We start from the raw sequence: 16,797 nt of genomic DNA, 5'->3' as shown, positions 1-16,797 counted from the left end.
GATGAGGGTGGTGTTTGGGCCTGTAGGGGCGCGTGTGTGGTGAATCACTGTACAGGTGTGGGTGGCAGGTGTGGGCCGAGCCAGGTGTAGGTGTGGTGGTGGTGTCTTGAAGGTGTGTAAATTGCAAACTTAGGGTGTTATAATCGTACACACACACACACACACACACACACACACACACACACACACACACACACACACACACACACACACACACACACACACACACACACACACAGAACTACACTCATGCAAGTATTTCCCATTAGTAATACGCAAGCACACACACACACACACACACACACACACACACACACACACACACACACACACACAACACAACGTCTAAGCGCACATCAAAACTACACAAAATTAGCTTCTCGATCTCATATTAAAAGAAACATCAGCTTGAAAAATGAAGAGGAGTTAGTTATTTTGAAGTGTCGCGAAGGAATAATTTAGAAGCACAATTAACATATTCTCGTCAGGAACTTCTGCTATTAATTGAAATTTTGCGCACAAATTTCCGTCCCTTTGTAAATATTAAGTAACTCTGAGGAAGATAAAATGGTTAATCTTCTTTAATTATTTCACCTTAAAAAGTCTTCATTCCTCAGTGTTTTCTATTTTTTTCTTAAGTCCTTCATTCCTTTTCTTATTTTTTTCATATTTTTTTCTACTTCTCTTTCTTATTTTCTAGTTTCCTCCCGCCTGTTAATGTTTTTTTTTCTTCTCCGTCTGTACTTCCTCCTCTTCTTTCGTTTGTGAAGTCCCTTTCATCTCCGTCCGTGTCCATGTATACAAGTCTCCCCGTCCGTGACTCCTCCCGTCCGTGCGTCCGTCCGTTAAGAGTCTTCCTGCCTATATAGTAGCGGTTCTCTCTTCCTTCACTACTTCTCTCCTCACGTCTCATCGCCGTCCTTGTCCGTGCATGCAAGTTGTCCAATTCGTGGCGCCCGTCCGAGCGTCCGTCACGTGTCCTCCGCCTAGTAGTCCTTCTCCTCCGCCTGCAGCTTCACGTCCACCTCGCTGGCCTCCCACACCTGCTTGGCCAACTTCCTGGAGAGGGCCAGATCCGTTGTTTTGGCCTCCTGTGAGATAAAAATAGTCGGCCTTATATTCTTTTTATTATTGATAGTCAGGCAAAGGACTTCACGATAGGATGTCAGCCTTATTACTTTTCTTAATGATTGACAGGTTAAGGAGTTTGGGATAGAATGTTAGCCTTATTTTTTCTTAATGGTATAGAGAGGCCAAAGCACCGTTGCCAGATTATCGTACTCAGAGCCTCGTATTTACATGTTTCTGAGCCATAGCTATTGCCAAAAAACACCAAAAATTTACCTGCCACAGTTTACCTTCCCCAGATGTTCCCAGGTATTCATTTATCGAGCCCGGGCCAGGAATGAAACCCAGGCCCGCAAATTCGTAGTCAGGGATGCTAACCACTGCACCGCTGAGATATCACCGTTCATCCTCCCTTGCCTTCCCTTACTCTTTGTTATATCATTCCTAAGGTGGCTGTTGCGTGGGTATAAGTCACCCAAGAAAGTAAACTCCATCTCACATCTTGAAATAATCTAAAAAAAAACTGTTCAAAACATACACCATTCAAGAGTCACCAGAGAATAGTCGTTTTGGCATTCGTCCACTCTCTTCTGTCGTTCATAAGGCGGTCGATATTTCCTGGGGTAACAGCACCTACCTTGCAGTCGACGAGGTATTTGCCAGTGACGCCTTCCAGCTCTTCAGACACAGCGGCGTGCACGACAGTCTGGCCCCCGAGTGTTGCGTCCTGAGAGAAAGGGATAGGCGTCAGTGCTAGAGAGAGGAAAGGCGTTGGAAGATGGAAGAGACTGAAAAGGGACGGGATAAGGAACAGACATTAGAGAGGGATGGGAGAAGGGAGAAGGAAATAGCGTCAGGCTCAGAGGGAGGAGAGGCATTGGAGGAAGGAAGAGAAAAGAGAGAAGAGAGGTATAGGAGAAGGGGAAGCGACAAAAGGGGATGAGAGAAGGGAGAAGGAAATGCCATCATGATCAGAGAGGGGAAAGGCATCGAAGGAGGGGAGAGACATAAGGGGAAGAGAGAAGGCAAAGACGTCTGGATCAGGAGGAAGGAGGAGGCAGGTGGGAAGTTAGAGAAGGGAGAAGAAACAAAAATCAGAAACAGGAGAGGCAATAGAAGTGGGAAGAGAAAGGAGAGGGATAGAAAAAATGAGAAGAGAAAAACGCCAGGGTAAGAATGAAGAGAGGCATTGGAGAAGGAAAGAGACAATATGGCGTGGGAGACAAGAGAAAGAAAAGACGTCAGGAATAAAGGGAGAAGAGTTTGGGGGGGAGAACGAAGTATGCGATGAAGGAGGATATAGGAAGGGCGTCATGAAAACTATATAGTATTAGGAACAGAAAGAGAAGTATGGGTATAAAAGTGTTAGCAAACGATTCGCCTGCCAACTATCGTGCAACTTCTGTGCAGGTGTCAGGTAGCTGTCGTAACGGCCAAAATTTGAATTTTGTGCCTGACCATTTCACGAGTGCCGCCCGACCTAAACCGAAAGCTGCACGAATGCTTCACGATAGCTAGACGATCAGTGAAATTGATGCACGATGTCTAAAGCACTCCTTTCCGAACTTTGCCACAGTCACCGGCCACACCGAGGACTGCACGAAAAATAAGCGCAGCTCACCTTGCCGTCTTATCGGCCATCACTCGTTGTACACGGATTTCCTCAACGATGATTAGACCAGGATCACAAGTGTCTTTTGATCCTGGACTAGACGATGGGCAACGATTATGAACTCGAGTGATGCACGAATGGAAGTCGTGCAGATATCACGTTCAAGATCGTGTATGTGTGAATGGCCCTTAATTAAGGAAGAGAAGAGACATTAGGAAGGAGGAGGACTCATAGGAGGTGAGGGGGGGATGAGTGGACGTGAGGGGGGGAGGGGGTTGAAGTGCGGAGTCTCTGATGAAGGAATTTGTTTATAGCAGTGTGGCGGAGAACTCTTTGAAGATGTTTGTTTACCTGGCTCGTGAGTGGCACAGGTAAACGCCCTTAATCTGTGTTCGTGGAGTTCAGGTGTTACTACTTTTGATTAAGAGAGAGAGAGAGAGAGAGAGAGAGAGAGAGAGAGAGAGAGAGAGAGAGAGAGAGAGAGAGAGAGAGAGAGAGAGAGAGAGAGAGAGAGAGAGAGAGAGAGATGAAAGGGGAAAAAAGAACAAGAAAGAAAAGAAATACATTGGAAGAAGTAAAAATAAAGAAAAGGCAAACCTAATCACGACTAATAAATACCAATAAATTCCAATAAATAGATAAATAAATAAAGATCAAGGGAAACCGCGCCAGAGAGCCAAAGACAGCCTCGCCTCCTCACCTTCCCTATGAGGTAGATAATCTTGCCCGATATCCACAGCAGCCACGTCACGTCGCCCTTGTAGAAGATCTCGGTGCTCACGCTGCCAGGGTGGACGCAGTTAGCTGTCACGCCTGCCGGAGGGACACGCACAAACACTCAGCTACACACGCCCTCAGGATGTATTACAATTTAGAATACTCAGGTTTATACATCATCTTAGACTGCTTGTATGGTTTGCACCTTTCCACACACACACACACACACACACACACACACACACACACACACACACACACACACACACACACACACACACACACACACACACACACATTCACGTATCAATTAAAACTTACACAAACTATCTTTATGATCGTTACTAAGTTCTTTCATCAAGCTTACCAGAAACACTCAGACGCACGCTCATGCATGAATACAATGAATACTTCCCCTCGCCCCTCCTGTTAAAGCCTCACCTGTCCCCCGCAGCTTCCTTCCCTTCCCCTACCAGCTTCCCATCCCCCCTCACATTTACCTCCCTCTCGCCCCACCTGTTAAAGCCTCACCTGTCCCCTGCAGTTTCCTTCTCTTCCTCTACCAGTCTCCCATCCCCCATCACATTCACCTCCTCCTCGCCCCACCTGTCCGAGCCTCACCTGTCCCATGCAGCTTCCTTCCCTTCCTCTACCAGTCTCCCATCCCCCCTCACATTCATCTCCCCCTCGCCCCACCTGTCCGAGCCTCACCTGTCCCCTGCAGCTTGTTGGTCAGCTCGAACGTGAAGAGGATGTTGCAGAGCTTAGACTGGCCATACGCCGCGACGGAGGAGTAGTGGTCGTGCTCGAAATTGAGGCAGTCGGGGTTGAGTTTTTTGACCTGGTCGTGGGTGTCCGAGGTTAGGATGACGATGCGACTCGGGGCGCTGCGCTTGATGAGGCCTGGCGAAGGAGGGGAAACATGGAAACATGGAAATATGGATGAACATACAATAGAAACCCTGTTATATCATTACGAGGTTGCCTGCTTTAGTGATTTAATCGTAACTTAATGACCTTTTTGTAATTACGGGACCAGAACTGAATGACGTATTCCAGGTGGGGCCTTACTAGCGGGTTATACAAGGACAACATTACTCCTGGCGTCTCATACTCAAAGCTTCTCGCTGTGAACCGGAGCATCGTATTGCATCGTATAGGGGCCGGACTTGCAGTGTTTTATGGGCATCGTCAATCCTTATACTGTCCCCGAGGTCTTTTTTCCTGTACGACTTGTAGTGGCTCCTCACCCATGTAGTAATGAATGGTTACTATTTCTGAGCCTAAAGTGCACGACTTAACATTTGTTAGGGTTGAAGGACACTTGTCTCTCTTCAGACCACTGCATTATCCTATCGAGGTCCCTCTGGATGATATCGCAATCTGGAGTTGTGAGGACTTTCCCACCCATTTTTGTATCGTTGGCAAATTTAAGTGGAGATGGAGGTGTAGGAGTGTTTTGTCTTTACTTGTATAGATGAACTGAAAGATGGAGGTGGAGAGGAATGTTTTTTATCGATGAATTGTAAGGTGGAGGTGGATGGGGGTGGAGAGGAAAGTTTTTTATCGATGAATTGAAAGGTGGGCGTGACGGAGGGTTGGTGAATGAAACGAATGTGGATGGAGGTGGAGTATTTTGTCCTTACTTGTATTGATGAATTGGAAGAAGAAAAGATAGATAAGGAAGGCTGATCAATGTGCTTTCTTTCATTGTTGAACTGAAAGAAGATTAAGTAGAGGGAGGGAGAGAAGTAGAGCGAGGGAGGAGAAGGTGGAGGAGGAATGTATTATCTACTAGTTTTTATTGATGAACGGGAAGAAGAAAGGGTAGGGAAGGAAGGATCATTAACTATCCCTCTTTTATTGATGTGGTGAAAGGAGAGGAGGTAGTGAAGTAGTGTTGTCTTCTTTTATTGATGAATCGGGAGAGAAGGTAAAGAAGGAAGTGTTTGTCATATTTTATTGATGAATTAAAAGAAAGGGTAGAAAAGGAAGGAGAAATGGAGTAAGGGTAAGAGGTATGAATTATGGAAGAACAGCGAAGGAAAATGTATGAATTAGGAATGGGAGTTAGCTAAGGAGGAAGGGAAGGAGAGAGAGGAAGGAAGATTAGAAAGAAATGAAGAATTGAAGAAAGAGGGAGGAAGGGAAGGAGAGAGAGGAAGGAAGATTAGAAAGAAATGAAGAATTGAAGAAAGAGGAAGGAAGTGAAAGAAGATAAGGAAGATATATATGACGAGAAAATAAGTTAAACATAGCAGGAAGGGGAGAAAGAAAGAAAGAAAGGAAAGGAAGAGGTGATAACTAAACAGAAGTAAAGATGGAAAGGGAAGGAAGAAAGTAGGAACGGAAATGGCTTCTGTAACATTACGTTAAGCTGCTAAGGAATAACACATCTAAGCGAATACGTTGATGACGATAGTAAATGTCAGCGATATCCACGTAATAGGTAACGTAATGGGGATAATATCGAACCTTCTGCTTGGTGCAATGATACGGCCAATATCCAGGTAATAAGAGACGCTTTTGCTGTGGGATACAAGGAGAAAGGTGTGTGTGTGTGTGTGTGTGTGTGTGTGTGTGTGTGTGTGTGTGTGTGTGTGTGTGTGTGTGTGAGAATGCTACGACTACCACCACCACCACCACTCCTACAATGTGTGAATTTTTCTTTAAAGGTGGCTCATGGATTTCTTTTCTTCACATTTTTTTTTACATCCCCGCCTATAGCGCCGGTAGGCTTTCTTCAGGGGCCAGATGGTCGGCCCAAGCCCGTCATGGCACAGGCAGTTTTTATAGTGGCGCCAGTTATGCTTGGCTCATGCTGCCCCCCGGAACTCATTCTTGATTCACTGGACGGTTTCTTCTAGAGTCCGGGTTGATGGGTGGTCTTCTGGACAGCATGTGGGTAGTCTTAGGCCACTCGGCGGTGACTGAAAAATCCCTGGTGGTAGCGTGGGGATTCGAACCGACACACGTATGCACAGATTGTACTGTTCCATCTAGAAAGCCTCCAAACAACTGTACCGTGGTCTTGGCCCAGGAGACCTGAAGTCTCAAGGGCTTCGCCTCCTCGTGCAGTGCCTCGAGAGCCATCACTAAAACCTCCAGCGACTCCGCAAGAGTCACTGCATCATCGGCAAAAATAAGGTCAGTGACCCTGGTATTGCCAATGGATGCTCCACAATTTCTTTGATCCACAACTCTGCCTAGTACCCAGTCCATACAAGTATTGAAAAGTGATGGGGCAAGGACACAGCCCTGCCTCACTCCCGCATTCACGGGAAAGAAGCTGGACAAGCCCCCCCACACACACACACTTCACAGCACTCTCTGTCCCAGAATGCAGGCCAGTCAGCAAACCAATAGTCCTCGCAGGAATCCCACGGAGTCGCAGACGATCCCAAAGTGCCTCTCGATGCACTGAGTCAAACGCCTTCTTGAGATCGACATAAGCTGCAAGCATCATCCCCTGTCGAAATTCTCGTCGGCGCTCCACCAGTACGCGAAGCGCTAGGATACGGTCAGTTGTTGACTTTCCAGGTGTGAACCCAGACTGTTCAGGTCTCTGCAGCTTCAGCAGCTGGCTGCGAATTCGCATCAGCAGTAGGTGGGCAAGCACTTTACCTGGCACACTGAGCAGTGTAGTACCACGGTATTTGTTGCAGTCCTGTCGGTCCCCTTTCCCTTTCTAGATAGGGACGACCAACCCCCTCTTCCAGTCAGGAGGAATGGTACCAGAGTGCCATACGGCAGTCAAAACCGCATGCAACCCGCGGATCATGGCCTCGCCTCCAGCTTTGAGCAGCTCCGCACTGATGTTACGGGTACCAAGTGCCTTTCCACCCCTTAACTTTGCCACAGCCTCTCTGACCGTAGGATTAGCATCCGCCACCTGCAACCCAGCAATTGGAAGCTGTCTACTTGGAGGGTCCACCGTGTACTGCTCAAAGTAGTTATAAAGAGTAGTAATAAAGGTCGAGAAGAAAAGAGAATAAGGAGAAACAAAGTGAGGAAGAAGTATAAAAGAAACAGAAGTTTGAAAGGTAATGAAGTATTGAGAGGATGCGGTAGCAGTGAAAGACATGAAGAAACAGAAGAAGAGCGAACGGCAATGTCGAGCGTCAAGAAGAAAGGAGCAATACTAGAAAAGAAGAAGCAGAAGTGATCGATAATGTAAAGCGATAAGAAGAAAGAAACAGTAGTAGATGAAGAAGAAACAGAAGTGATTGATAATGTAGAGCGTAAAGAAGAAAAAAGCAAAAGTAGATGAAGAAGAAACAGAAGAGAAGTGATCGGTTATAGGGTCTTGCAGTGAGCTCGACCTGCCACCTACCTGGAACATCTGTCAGCTTCAAACCTGCGGAACCTTGACTCCAGCGAGGCTTAAGTGACATTTTTTCTGTTCCAAACTAGCAGCAAGTATATCGGAGTTGTAATGGTCAATATTATGTTTACACCAAAAAATCTGAGTGCTGTACATTATTCATGACGTTATAATAAAAATGTTGGAAAAATAAAACGCATTCAGTGATAAATCCTACGGCACTCTATCCAATGATTAATAGGAATGCATCAGTGGGAATTCATGGATAAATATTTCCTTCATGCAAGAAAAGAGAAGGCAAGCAAGTCAAACAATGGTGTCATGCTTTCAATTTTTTACAAGTAGTGAAAATTTTGCCACTCAACATTTCCTCCAGCTGGTACGCCCCTACCTCACACACGATGCGTTACTTTATCTCTCAGTCAAGAACACAGGAGGTTGTTTACACTGCTCCAAAACATATCGAATGCTCCCGTCAGCAAGTGTTAAACGTATTTCATATTTCTAATTTAAATCAGAATACATATATCTTTAGCATCTTGAACAACATATAGCATGTGACGATTGTTTCTGTGGGAAAAAGTATATATTTTTTTTAATTTCCCTTTTCTCGTGATGTTTTGTTTCTCAAATACTATTACAATTGTCTCTGTACCGTAGCTGTGATAAAAATACATGATTTCTAAATACTAACGAAAAACTTGTAAGAAAAAATATTTTGCATAATATTTTTTTGTAGTTCCAAGACAACCACCAGATGGCAGGTCGAGCTCACTGCAAAACCCTATATAAAACGTTAAGAGGAAAGGAACAATAGTAGGTAAAGAAGAAACGGAAGGAGAGTGAATGGTAATATAGAGCATAAAGAAGTAAAAAAAAGGAATAAAGGAAAGGAGCAAAGGCGATACAAATAAGGGAACAACACTCTCCACTCCCCACTACCCACCGAGGAGGAGGTTGGTGAGGAGGAAGTGGCCGTAGTAGTTGGTTGCCATGGTGAGCTCGAGGCCGTCCTGGGTCACCTGTCTCGTGGAGGGGCCGAAGATACCTGCGTTGTTGATCTGAAGGGGAGAGGGACAGGTGGAGGTGATTAAGAAAACGTGAAGAGGAAGGAAGTTGAGGACGAGGTGAAAATGGCGAGAAAGTTAAAATTGAAGAAGAATGAATAAAAAGGAAGGATAAAAAAGGAAAGGCTAAGAATGAAGAAATAAAGTGAAGAGGAACAGAATAAAGGAAGAGAGAGAAGAGGTTAAAATGAAAAAGAGCAAGAAAGATAGGCGTCGAAAATGAAGAAAGAAAAGGTGGGAAAGGGTCAGGTCATGATGATAAAGGTACAGAGGATTGAAAAAATGTTATATAAGAAAGAGGCAAAGATGACGAGAAAAGATAGAAAAATAAGGAAGTAGGAAAAAATAAAAAATAAACAGGAAATAAAGACACAGGTAAAGATGATTAAAAAAAAGGTGTAGAAAGATAAATTGAATAGAGGAAAATAAAGAAGAGGTAAAGAACACTGAAAAATAAGTTAGGAAAGATATCAGAAAGAGGAGGAAGAATGGAAAGAAGACCGGATGATAGTGAAAAACGTGGATAAGAAAAAAAAGATGATGAAAAAGCAGGATGGATAAGACGAGGAGAATGAGGTGCCATTGAAAAAGAAGATTAAGAAAACAAAGAAGATGGAGGAAGATGAGAATAGAAGAGGAGGAAAGGAATGAATGAATGAGATGGAGACGGTAGAGAAGGCAAATGAGGCGGGAGTGAATGAGATAGAGAAAGAGAAGAGAGAGAATGAGAGAGTGAAGAATTGGAAAGATGAGGTACAGTAGTGAAGGAGGAAAATGATGGTGATAAAGAAGGAAGGGAAGAGTGAAAGGCAATGCAGAAGAAAGGAAGAATACATTGAGCAGAGAGAAAAAAAAGAGAAAAAAGAAGGAAGAAGAGAAATAAAACGAGGGAGGAGAGAGCAAACACACTCACACACACACACACACACACACACACACACACACACACACACACACACACACACACACACACACACACACACACACTTACCAGCACGTGCAGCTTCTCCTCCTCCTTCAAGATCCTGGCGGCGAAGCTTCTGACGGAGGCGAGGTCAGACGTGTCCAACTGACGAACCACAGCCTCGCCCTTGCCACGCGCGTACACCCTCACCTCGGCTGCGGGGAAGGGAGATGAGGATAATGAGGAGGAGGAGGAAGAGGGCTAGGACGAGAAGAGATGGGAGTGCGAGTTGGAGGAAGACAGGGAGGATGAGGACGAGGAGTAGGAATAGGAGGAGGACAATGATAAGGAGGAAGAGGAGAGGGTGGAAAGGACGATTAGGAGGATGACGAGGAGGAAATGAACGAGAAAAAGGAGAAAGAACAGGAGGAGAGGGAGGAGGAAGAAGAGTATTTAATCAAAACATCATTAATTCTTATGGGGTCAGACATTAACCGGGTCATTTTAGGGCAAAAGATCCCGGGCCATGGTGAAACTCGGTCATAAGGAGAGTCAAGGTCACAAGATACAACTGGAGAAGAAGAGTGAGGAGGAAGAAGAAGAGTATTTAATCAAAACATCATTAATTCTTATTGGGTCAGACATTCACCGGGTCATTTTAGGGCAGAAGATCCCGGGCCATGAGGTAACTCGGTCATAAAGAGAGTTAAGGTCACCAGATACAGTTAAGGTCATCCAACACCTATTATCACACACACACTCTTACCCTTTCATTCATTAGCCGTTTCACACACCTACACATACTTCACTTCCCCAACTTCCCCCATTCACTTCACTCTTCGTCCTGCCTTCCCCCACTCACCCGCCGCCCTCTCCGCCTTCTCCACGTTCCTGCAGGCCATGATCACACGCGCCCCTCGGCTCACCAGGTCCTTCGCCGCCTCCTTGCCGATGCCTGTCAAGATACAACAGTTACTTGCCACGTGATCGAATTGGGGGTGAAGATAAAAAAGTGAATTAAGCATAAAAAAACAAACAGACATAAGGATAGGGAAGGGAATGTAAGGAGCCACATGATCAAAGTAGGACGTAGGGGAAAGAAGGGGTACAAAGCTTAGTCATGAGGATAGAGGAATATTGAAGGGAGTGAAGGAGGAAAACGGAAAAAAAAGTTAACTGCCGCGTGTTCAAAGCATGGCGTAGAAAAAGAAAGTGGACATAAGTGGAAAAAAGTGAAAGAAAGTGTAGCATAAAAAAAGGCACGAGGATAAAGAAGGAATTGAAGGTAGAGCAGTAAGCAGAAAAGGGAAGAAAAAAGTTACTTGTCTCGTGCTGGAAGAAAACGGAAAAATAGTTGTAGAAGTCATATGAACAGAAAAAGAGTAAAAACGAGTGGGGGAAGAGAAGGAGGAAAAAAAAGGGCACTTGAACGGAGCAGGAATTAAAGGGAGCATAAGAAGAAGATAAAGGAAATATGGTTGTAGAAGTTATATGAACAGAAATAGATTCGAAACGAGTGGAGGAGGAGAAGGATAAAAAATATATAAAAAGGCAATATAACGGAGCAGGAAATAAAGAGATCATGGGAAGAAGATATAAATGGTTACTTGCCGCGTGCTCGAAGGAAAAAAAAAAGCAATTCCAGACAGCATATGAATAAAGACAATAGAAACGAGTGGAGGAAAAGGAGGAAAAAGATGATGAAGATGATAGAAGCTCTGCGTATTGACTTGAGAGGAAGGAAGAAATGTAGATCAGATAAAAGGAAGAAGATGAGAGGAAGAGAAAGCAGAAAATAAGGATGTTAAGAAGAAGATGAACGTTTACCTAAGTGCGTAATCTCCATGTAAATATTGACGAAGGAAGGAAGGAAGGAAGGAAGAGGAAATAAAAACGGGTGATAGATGATGGTAAGAGGAAGAGGGTTACCTACGCACACCTGTAGGAGTTCCGGTAATGGTGGCAGGAGGAAACTGTTATCGAAGTCTCTGATGAAAGAGTGTGTGAGAGAAGGAAAAAAAAAGTGAAGAAGGGGAAAGAGTTAATGGTTGGAAGAATACAGGACAGTGTGAAAAAGAGAACTTAAAATATCAGAAGAGAGCAAAATTTTCACACCTGCAGAAGCATACACACAAAAAAAGTAAAAGTAAAAGAAAAAGAAAGAGAAAGGGAGGCGAAGGGGAAGAGGGCCATGCACTCACCTGCCGAGGCCCCGGTGATAACGACAGTCTTGCCCTCCAGGGATGCCTTGGAGCCACACACGCCGGCCTGCCATCTGTACCACACCCTGAAGCCCACCACCAGCAGCACCAGCGCGGCCGCCACCTCCGTCCACATGGTGCTGGCCGACCCTCAACACCGTCCTGCCCAGGGGAAGAGTGTGAACGAATGAATAAAGACACTGTAAAAGAGGAAAAGGCCAGAGAGAGATTGTCTGGCCATGAAGAAAGAGTGTGTGGAAGAGGAAGATGCTGTTAATAGCAGTTTTGCCAAAATAGGTTAGGGCGGTGGCCGAGTGGTCAGCGTGTGGGCGTGGGGCCGCGGGGCTAAGTTCGAGTCCCACCAAAACACGCTGATTTTTCAACCATCTCCGATCTTCAATCAACCCTAACTTCAGCGACTTCGTTCAAGTGAAGCACCGGGGGGCGGCATGGGCCAATCGAAACATCACGGCATCCACTATAAATAAAATTCGCCTGTGCCACCAACGAGCTGGGGTCGCCCAAGTGGCCCCTCAAGACACCCACCGGCGCTAGAGGCACCCCCTAAAGAAAATAAGAGATTGTCTGGCCATGTCTTGCCCGGGGAAAGTGTGTGAACGATTGTCAACACCCATTGTAAAAGAGGAAAGGGCTGCTAATATCAATTTTGGCAGCATAAAGATTGTGTGCCCTTATCCTACTCGGGTAATAATGTGTGAACGATTGTCAACACTAATTAAAGAGGAAAAGGCTGTCAGTATTATTTCCGGCATAAGAGAGATTATCTGTCTGTCCTGCTCTGATAAAACTGTGTGAACGATTGTCAACACAAATTCTAATGAGGAAAAGGCTGTTAATATAAGTTTCGACTAAAGAGAGATTAGCTGTATGTCCTGCCTGGTGAAAAGTGTGTGAACGATTGTCAACACAAATTCTAATGAGGAAAAGGCTGTTAATATAAGTTTCGACTAAAGAGAGATTAGCTGTATGTCCTGCCTGGCGAAAAGTGTGTGAACCATTGTCAACACCATTTTTAAAGAGGGAAGGTTGTTGATGTCAGTTTGTGCAGAAGAGAGTGTTAGTCTATATTAGTCGGGCAGAGGAAGGAGAGAGTTCACGAGACACCGGTTCTGGCAGTGAAATATGAATGCGTGAGGCAGAAACAATGGTAGGAAAAGAAAAGATTGAGGGACGTCTGTGGTGCAGGAAAAGATCATAATTTTAAGAGAGACACCCATTCTTGCATGGAAAGAGATTTAGTGACGACCGTTCTGGCAGGGAAGAAGTTTCCGTGACACAAGTATTGCAAAAAAGAAAAAAATCATGAGACATCCATACTTGCAGGCAAAGAGAGATATAGCGACGTCCGTTCTGCCAGGGAAAAAGAGTTTGAGAGACTTCTGACGGCGAGAGAAGTGTGCTCAAAAGACATCTGTATTGGTGGTCGAGGATAATATGCAAGAGATTAACACCCGTCCTGGCTGGGGGAAGGAGTTTTAAAAGGCATTCTTTCTGGCAGGGGACACACACACACACACACACACACACACACATACAAAGTACCAGTTATCTTATTGCTTCCAGACATTTTATATTTACCCTTGTCAGTCTGTAAGGAGAAAAAATGTGTGTGAGTATGATTGAATTTTGATGTTGGTTCGGCGAAGGTTTTAAGACATTTTTCACTCCTGAGCCATGAAACATTAACATCAGAGAAGCGCATATAGAAAGACAAACAGAGAGACAGACGGTGGAACACGGAGAGAGAGAGAGAGAGAGAGAGAGAGAGAGAGAGAGAGAGAGAGAGAGAGAGAGAGAGAGAGAGAGAGAGAGAGAGAGAGAGAGAGATCATGACGTTACATGACTATTTACTGGGTTTCAAGGTCCCTGTGTGTGTGTGTGTGTGTGTGTGTATGTATGTGTGTGTGTGTGTGTGTGTGTGTGTGTGTGTGTGTGTAGGGTATCCTCAGTCACGTGATCTTTGGGTGCATTGGGGCGGTTATTATCTGTGAGCAAGGGAAGTAAGGTGAGGGAGCGGGGAAGTGGGGGGTGGGGGGGGTGGAGGGGATGCAATACACACACACACACACACACACACCTTCTCCCCCACCTGTACCATCACCACTAACCCACTTCCTCTTCTTCCTATACCCGTGACTAAAATAAAAAAATACGCACTAGGGAGCAGGTGAGCCAGAGAGAGATGTAGTGGAGGGGGGGAGGAATAGAGGCTAGAGGAGAAGCAGAGTGTGGTGGGGGTTAGTGAGTGAACCGATGGGTGAATGAGACTGTGGGTCAGTTCGACAGTCCAACCCAGTCATTGCAAGCGCCCAAACCAAACTATATTCTCCACAATGATCCGTTATTTCTACTCAATACCAGATACTAAAGAGATTTCATGTGTGGTTCTCTATAGTTTCCTTCATTTTATATAAACGTCAAATAGTGTATAAGTCATTTTCGTAGTATTTTGTGTTTGGTTGAGGAGCTTACAAACATGCTGTACTGGACTGTAAAACTGGCCCCATGAGAACTAAAAAGACATGGTAGAGTGCGTTGGAGAATGGAGACGAGTGAAGCATGAAGTGTATCACCGTAGAGTTGCTGAGACACTGAGGGGAGAATACTTAGAAACGAGGCAAAGAGGCGAGGAAGGAGTGAGAAAGAGAGAGAGGAAGAGAGGGAGGGAGGGAATGATGCAGGGGGGAGGGAGGGAAAAGAGCCAGTCTCTCCAAAAAAGGCTCCAGGCAGTACAAGAGGGGAAAAAAAGCAGGTAAAAGAAGTCTGTGAAAAGCGGAGGCTGGATGTGAGGAAAGCAGGATATGTACCAACAGAGTATGAAGCAGGAATGTTGTGTGTGTGTGTGTGTGTGTGTGTGTGTGTGTGTGTGTGTGTGCGCGCACTATGTAAATTGATGCCTCGTATCTTTACTCCCACTTCTCCATCCCTCCATCTCTCACACTTTCTCAAACGCTTTCCTTTCTTATGCCTTATGTCGGTCCCACTCTTTTCTCCCCTATTCCCTATAGTTCCCTCATCCCTCCTTACCTATGACTCCTAGGCTTTCACCCTTTGTTTCTCGGCCAAACACCTCGCTACGTAACCTTGAACCATAGGGCACACGGGTGACAGCACTGCACCTTGCGTGACCCCGGTACTGGGCCACCAAGACGACGCCTACAATATTGGCACTGGCACTGAATGGCGGCGGTAAAGGCGAGTCTCTTCTTCGTAGTCGTATATACGTGTTTGCGTGACAGCATTTCAAGAGTGGTCACGTAACGAATATCAAATGTTTCTGAACACCTGCATATACGCACGCACCAACAAACACCAGCTTGAACACTTAAGCATGAACATCAAATTAATCGTTGCTGCACACACACACACACACACACACACACACACACACACACACACACACACACACACACACACACACACACACACACACACACACACACACACAGCAAGCACCACACAAACCCTTACAGGCAAAAAGAGTCCTGGCTGATGATCCTGGAATGGAGGAGGAGATGGAGGAGGACGATGACGACGATGAGAAGATGATGCAACAGGGAATGAAGCGGAAGGAGGAGGAGGATAAGTAAGGAGCGTTGGAGGTGCTGCCTCACCCCAGGAGCGGCTAGCGAGCACTGCCTGGCCCTGGCATACCCACCTGCCTCCCTGGACCCTGCCTCCCTACCTCCCTGTGCACGGCAGCCTCCCTTGATAAGTCTTTCATTAGGGAACCGCTTATCTCTCATCGCCCGCACTTCCCTCACTCCGGCGGCGACTTGCACCTTATCACCCCTCTCCCTCACCTTCAATATTGCCTCTGAGTGGCTGAAGGAAGGGGAGGAGAAACAGGGAAGAGAGAAAGAAGAAGAGGAGGAGGAGTAGGAGGGAGGCATTTCTGGTGTTGTTGTCCATGTTCTTCAGGGTCAAAGAGTGAGCAGTTGGAGACTCCGTGGATGCCAGAAGAGTGAGGGACGAATTAGGTTCACGGTCCCGGCCAGAGTCAACAGAGAGAGAGGGGAGGGGAGGAGGGTAAGGGGGGGGGGAGAGGAGGGGGAAAGGGAAGTTCATGTCACCTCCTCCTCATCTAAAACACCTTGTCCATCATCCCACCTCCTCTCTCCTCCTCCTCCTCCTCCTCCTCCCTTTATCTTTTTTCTTTCTCCTCTTTCCCTCTCTTTTCTTCCTCCTCTTCCTCCTTTTATCCCACTGTCCACTCTCTCTCTCTCTCTCTCTCTCTCTCTCTCTCTCTCTCTCTCTCTCTCTCTCTCTCTCTCTCTCTCTCCCCTTCATAATATTTACATCTCTTCCTCGTACTATTATTAACCATGTTTTTTTTTCCTTATTAATCTATTTTCATCCCTTATTTGTGACTTCCCTCTCTCCTGTGCTGGACGTCCGGTGTGTGTGTGTGTGTGTGTGTGTGTGTGTGTGTGTGTGTGTGTGTGTGTGTGTGTGTGTGGATGGGGGGGTGAGGGTGTGGGTGGGTGATGTTAGAGTTTGGTGTTTTTGCAGATGCTATCGCTGATTACATTCCTGAGTTCATGCATGTATGTATGTATGTATGTATGTATGTATGTATGTATGCATGCAGAAACGCGCAAAGTATACATAAAGGAAAATATGGAAAAGTGCATTCTCTCCTTAATTAAAGAAAGTGAAATCAGAAAATGCACAAGTACGTTATTATTATTATTATTATTATTATTATTATTATTATTATTATTATTATTATTATTATTATTATTATTATTATGAATGATATTATTATTATCATCACCACCTCCATCATCATTGTTTTTACTCGGACTTTTACCTGCGTGTGAGTCTTACGTGTCCGCTGCGAGGCATAAGTCACTCCCTCAATCAGCTCGGAGGCTCTAGTG

The 16,797-nt window shown here is 45.4% G+C and overlaps 1 protein-coding gene across 1 annotated transcript; it reads right to left on the bottom strand.

Moving 5' to 3' along the window:
- Positions 1-151: 151 nt before the first annotated feature.
- LOC126987916 (retinol dehydrogenase 12-like) lies at positions 152-15,569 on the bottom strand. Its single transcript, XM_050845496.1, has 9 exons — positions 15,386-15,569; positions 11,894-12,055; positions 10,555-10,647; positions 9,780-9,907; positions 8,668-8,782; positions 4,109-4,300; positions 3,381-3,493; positions 1,706-1,795; positions 152-1,091 (listed from the first exon to the last, which is right to left on the bottom strand). The coding sequence occupies exons 2-9, from the start codon at positions 12,027-12,029 to the stop codon at positions 987-989; spliced, it is 972 nt and encodes a 323-aa protein (XP_050701453.1). The 5' UTR covers positions 12,030-12,055; positions 15,386-15,569; the 3' UTR covers positions 152-986.
- Between the last annotated feature and the right edge of the window lie 1,228 nt (positions 15,570-16,797).

The sequence above is a fragment of the Eriocheir sinensis genome, chromosome 67, assembly GCF_024679095.1.
Source record: "Eriocheir sinensis breed Jianghai 21 chromosome 67, ASM2467909v1, whole genome shotgun sequence".
Taxonomy (NCBI): Eukaryota; Metazoa; Arthropoda; class Malacostraca; order Decapoda; family Varunidae; genus Eriocheir; species Eriocheir sinensis.
This window is presented reverse-complemented; position numbering and strand designations above follow the sequence as displayed.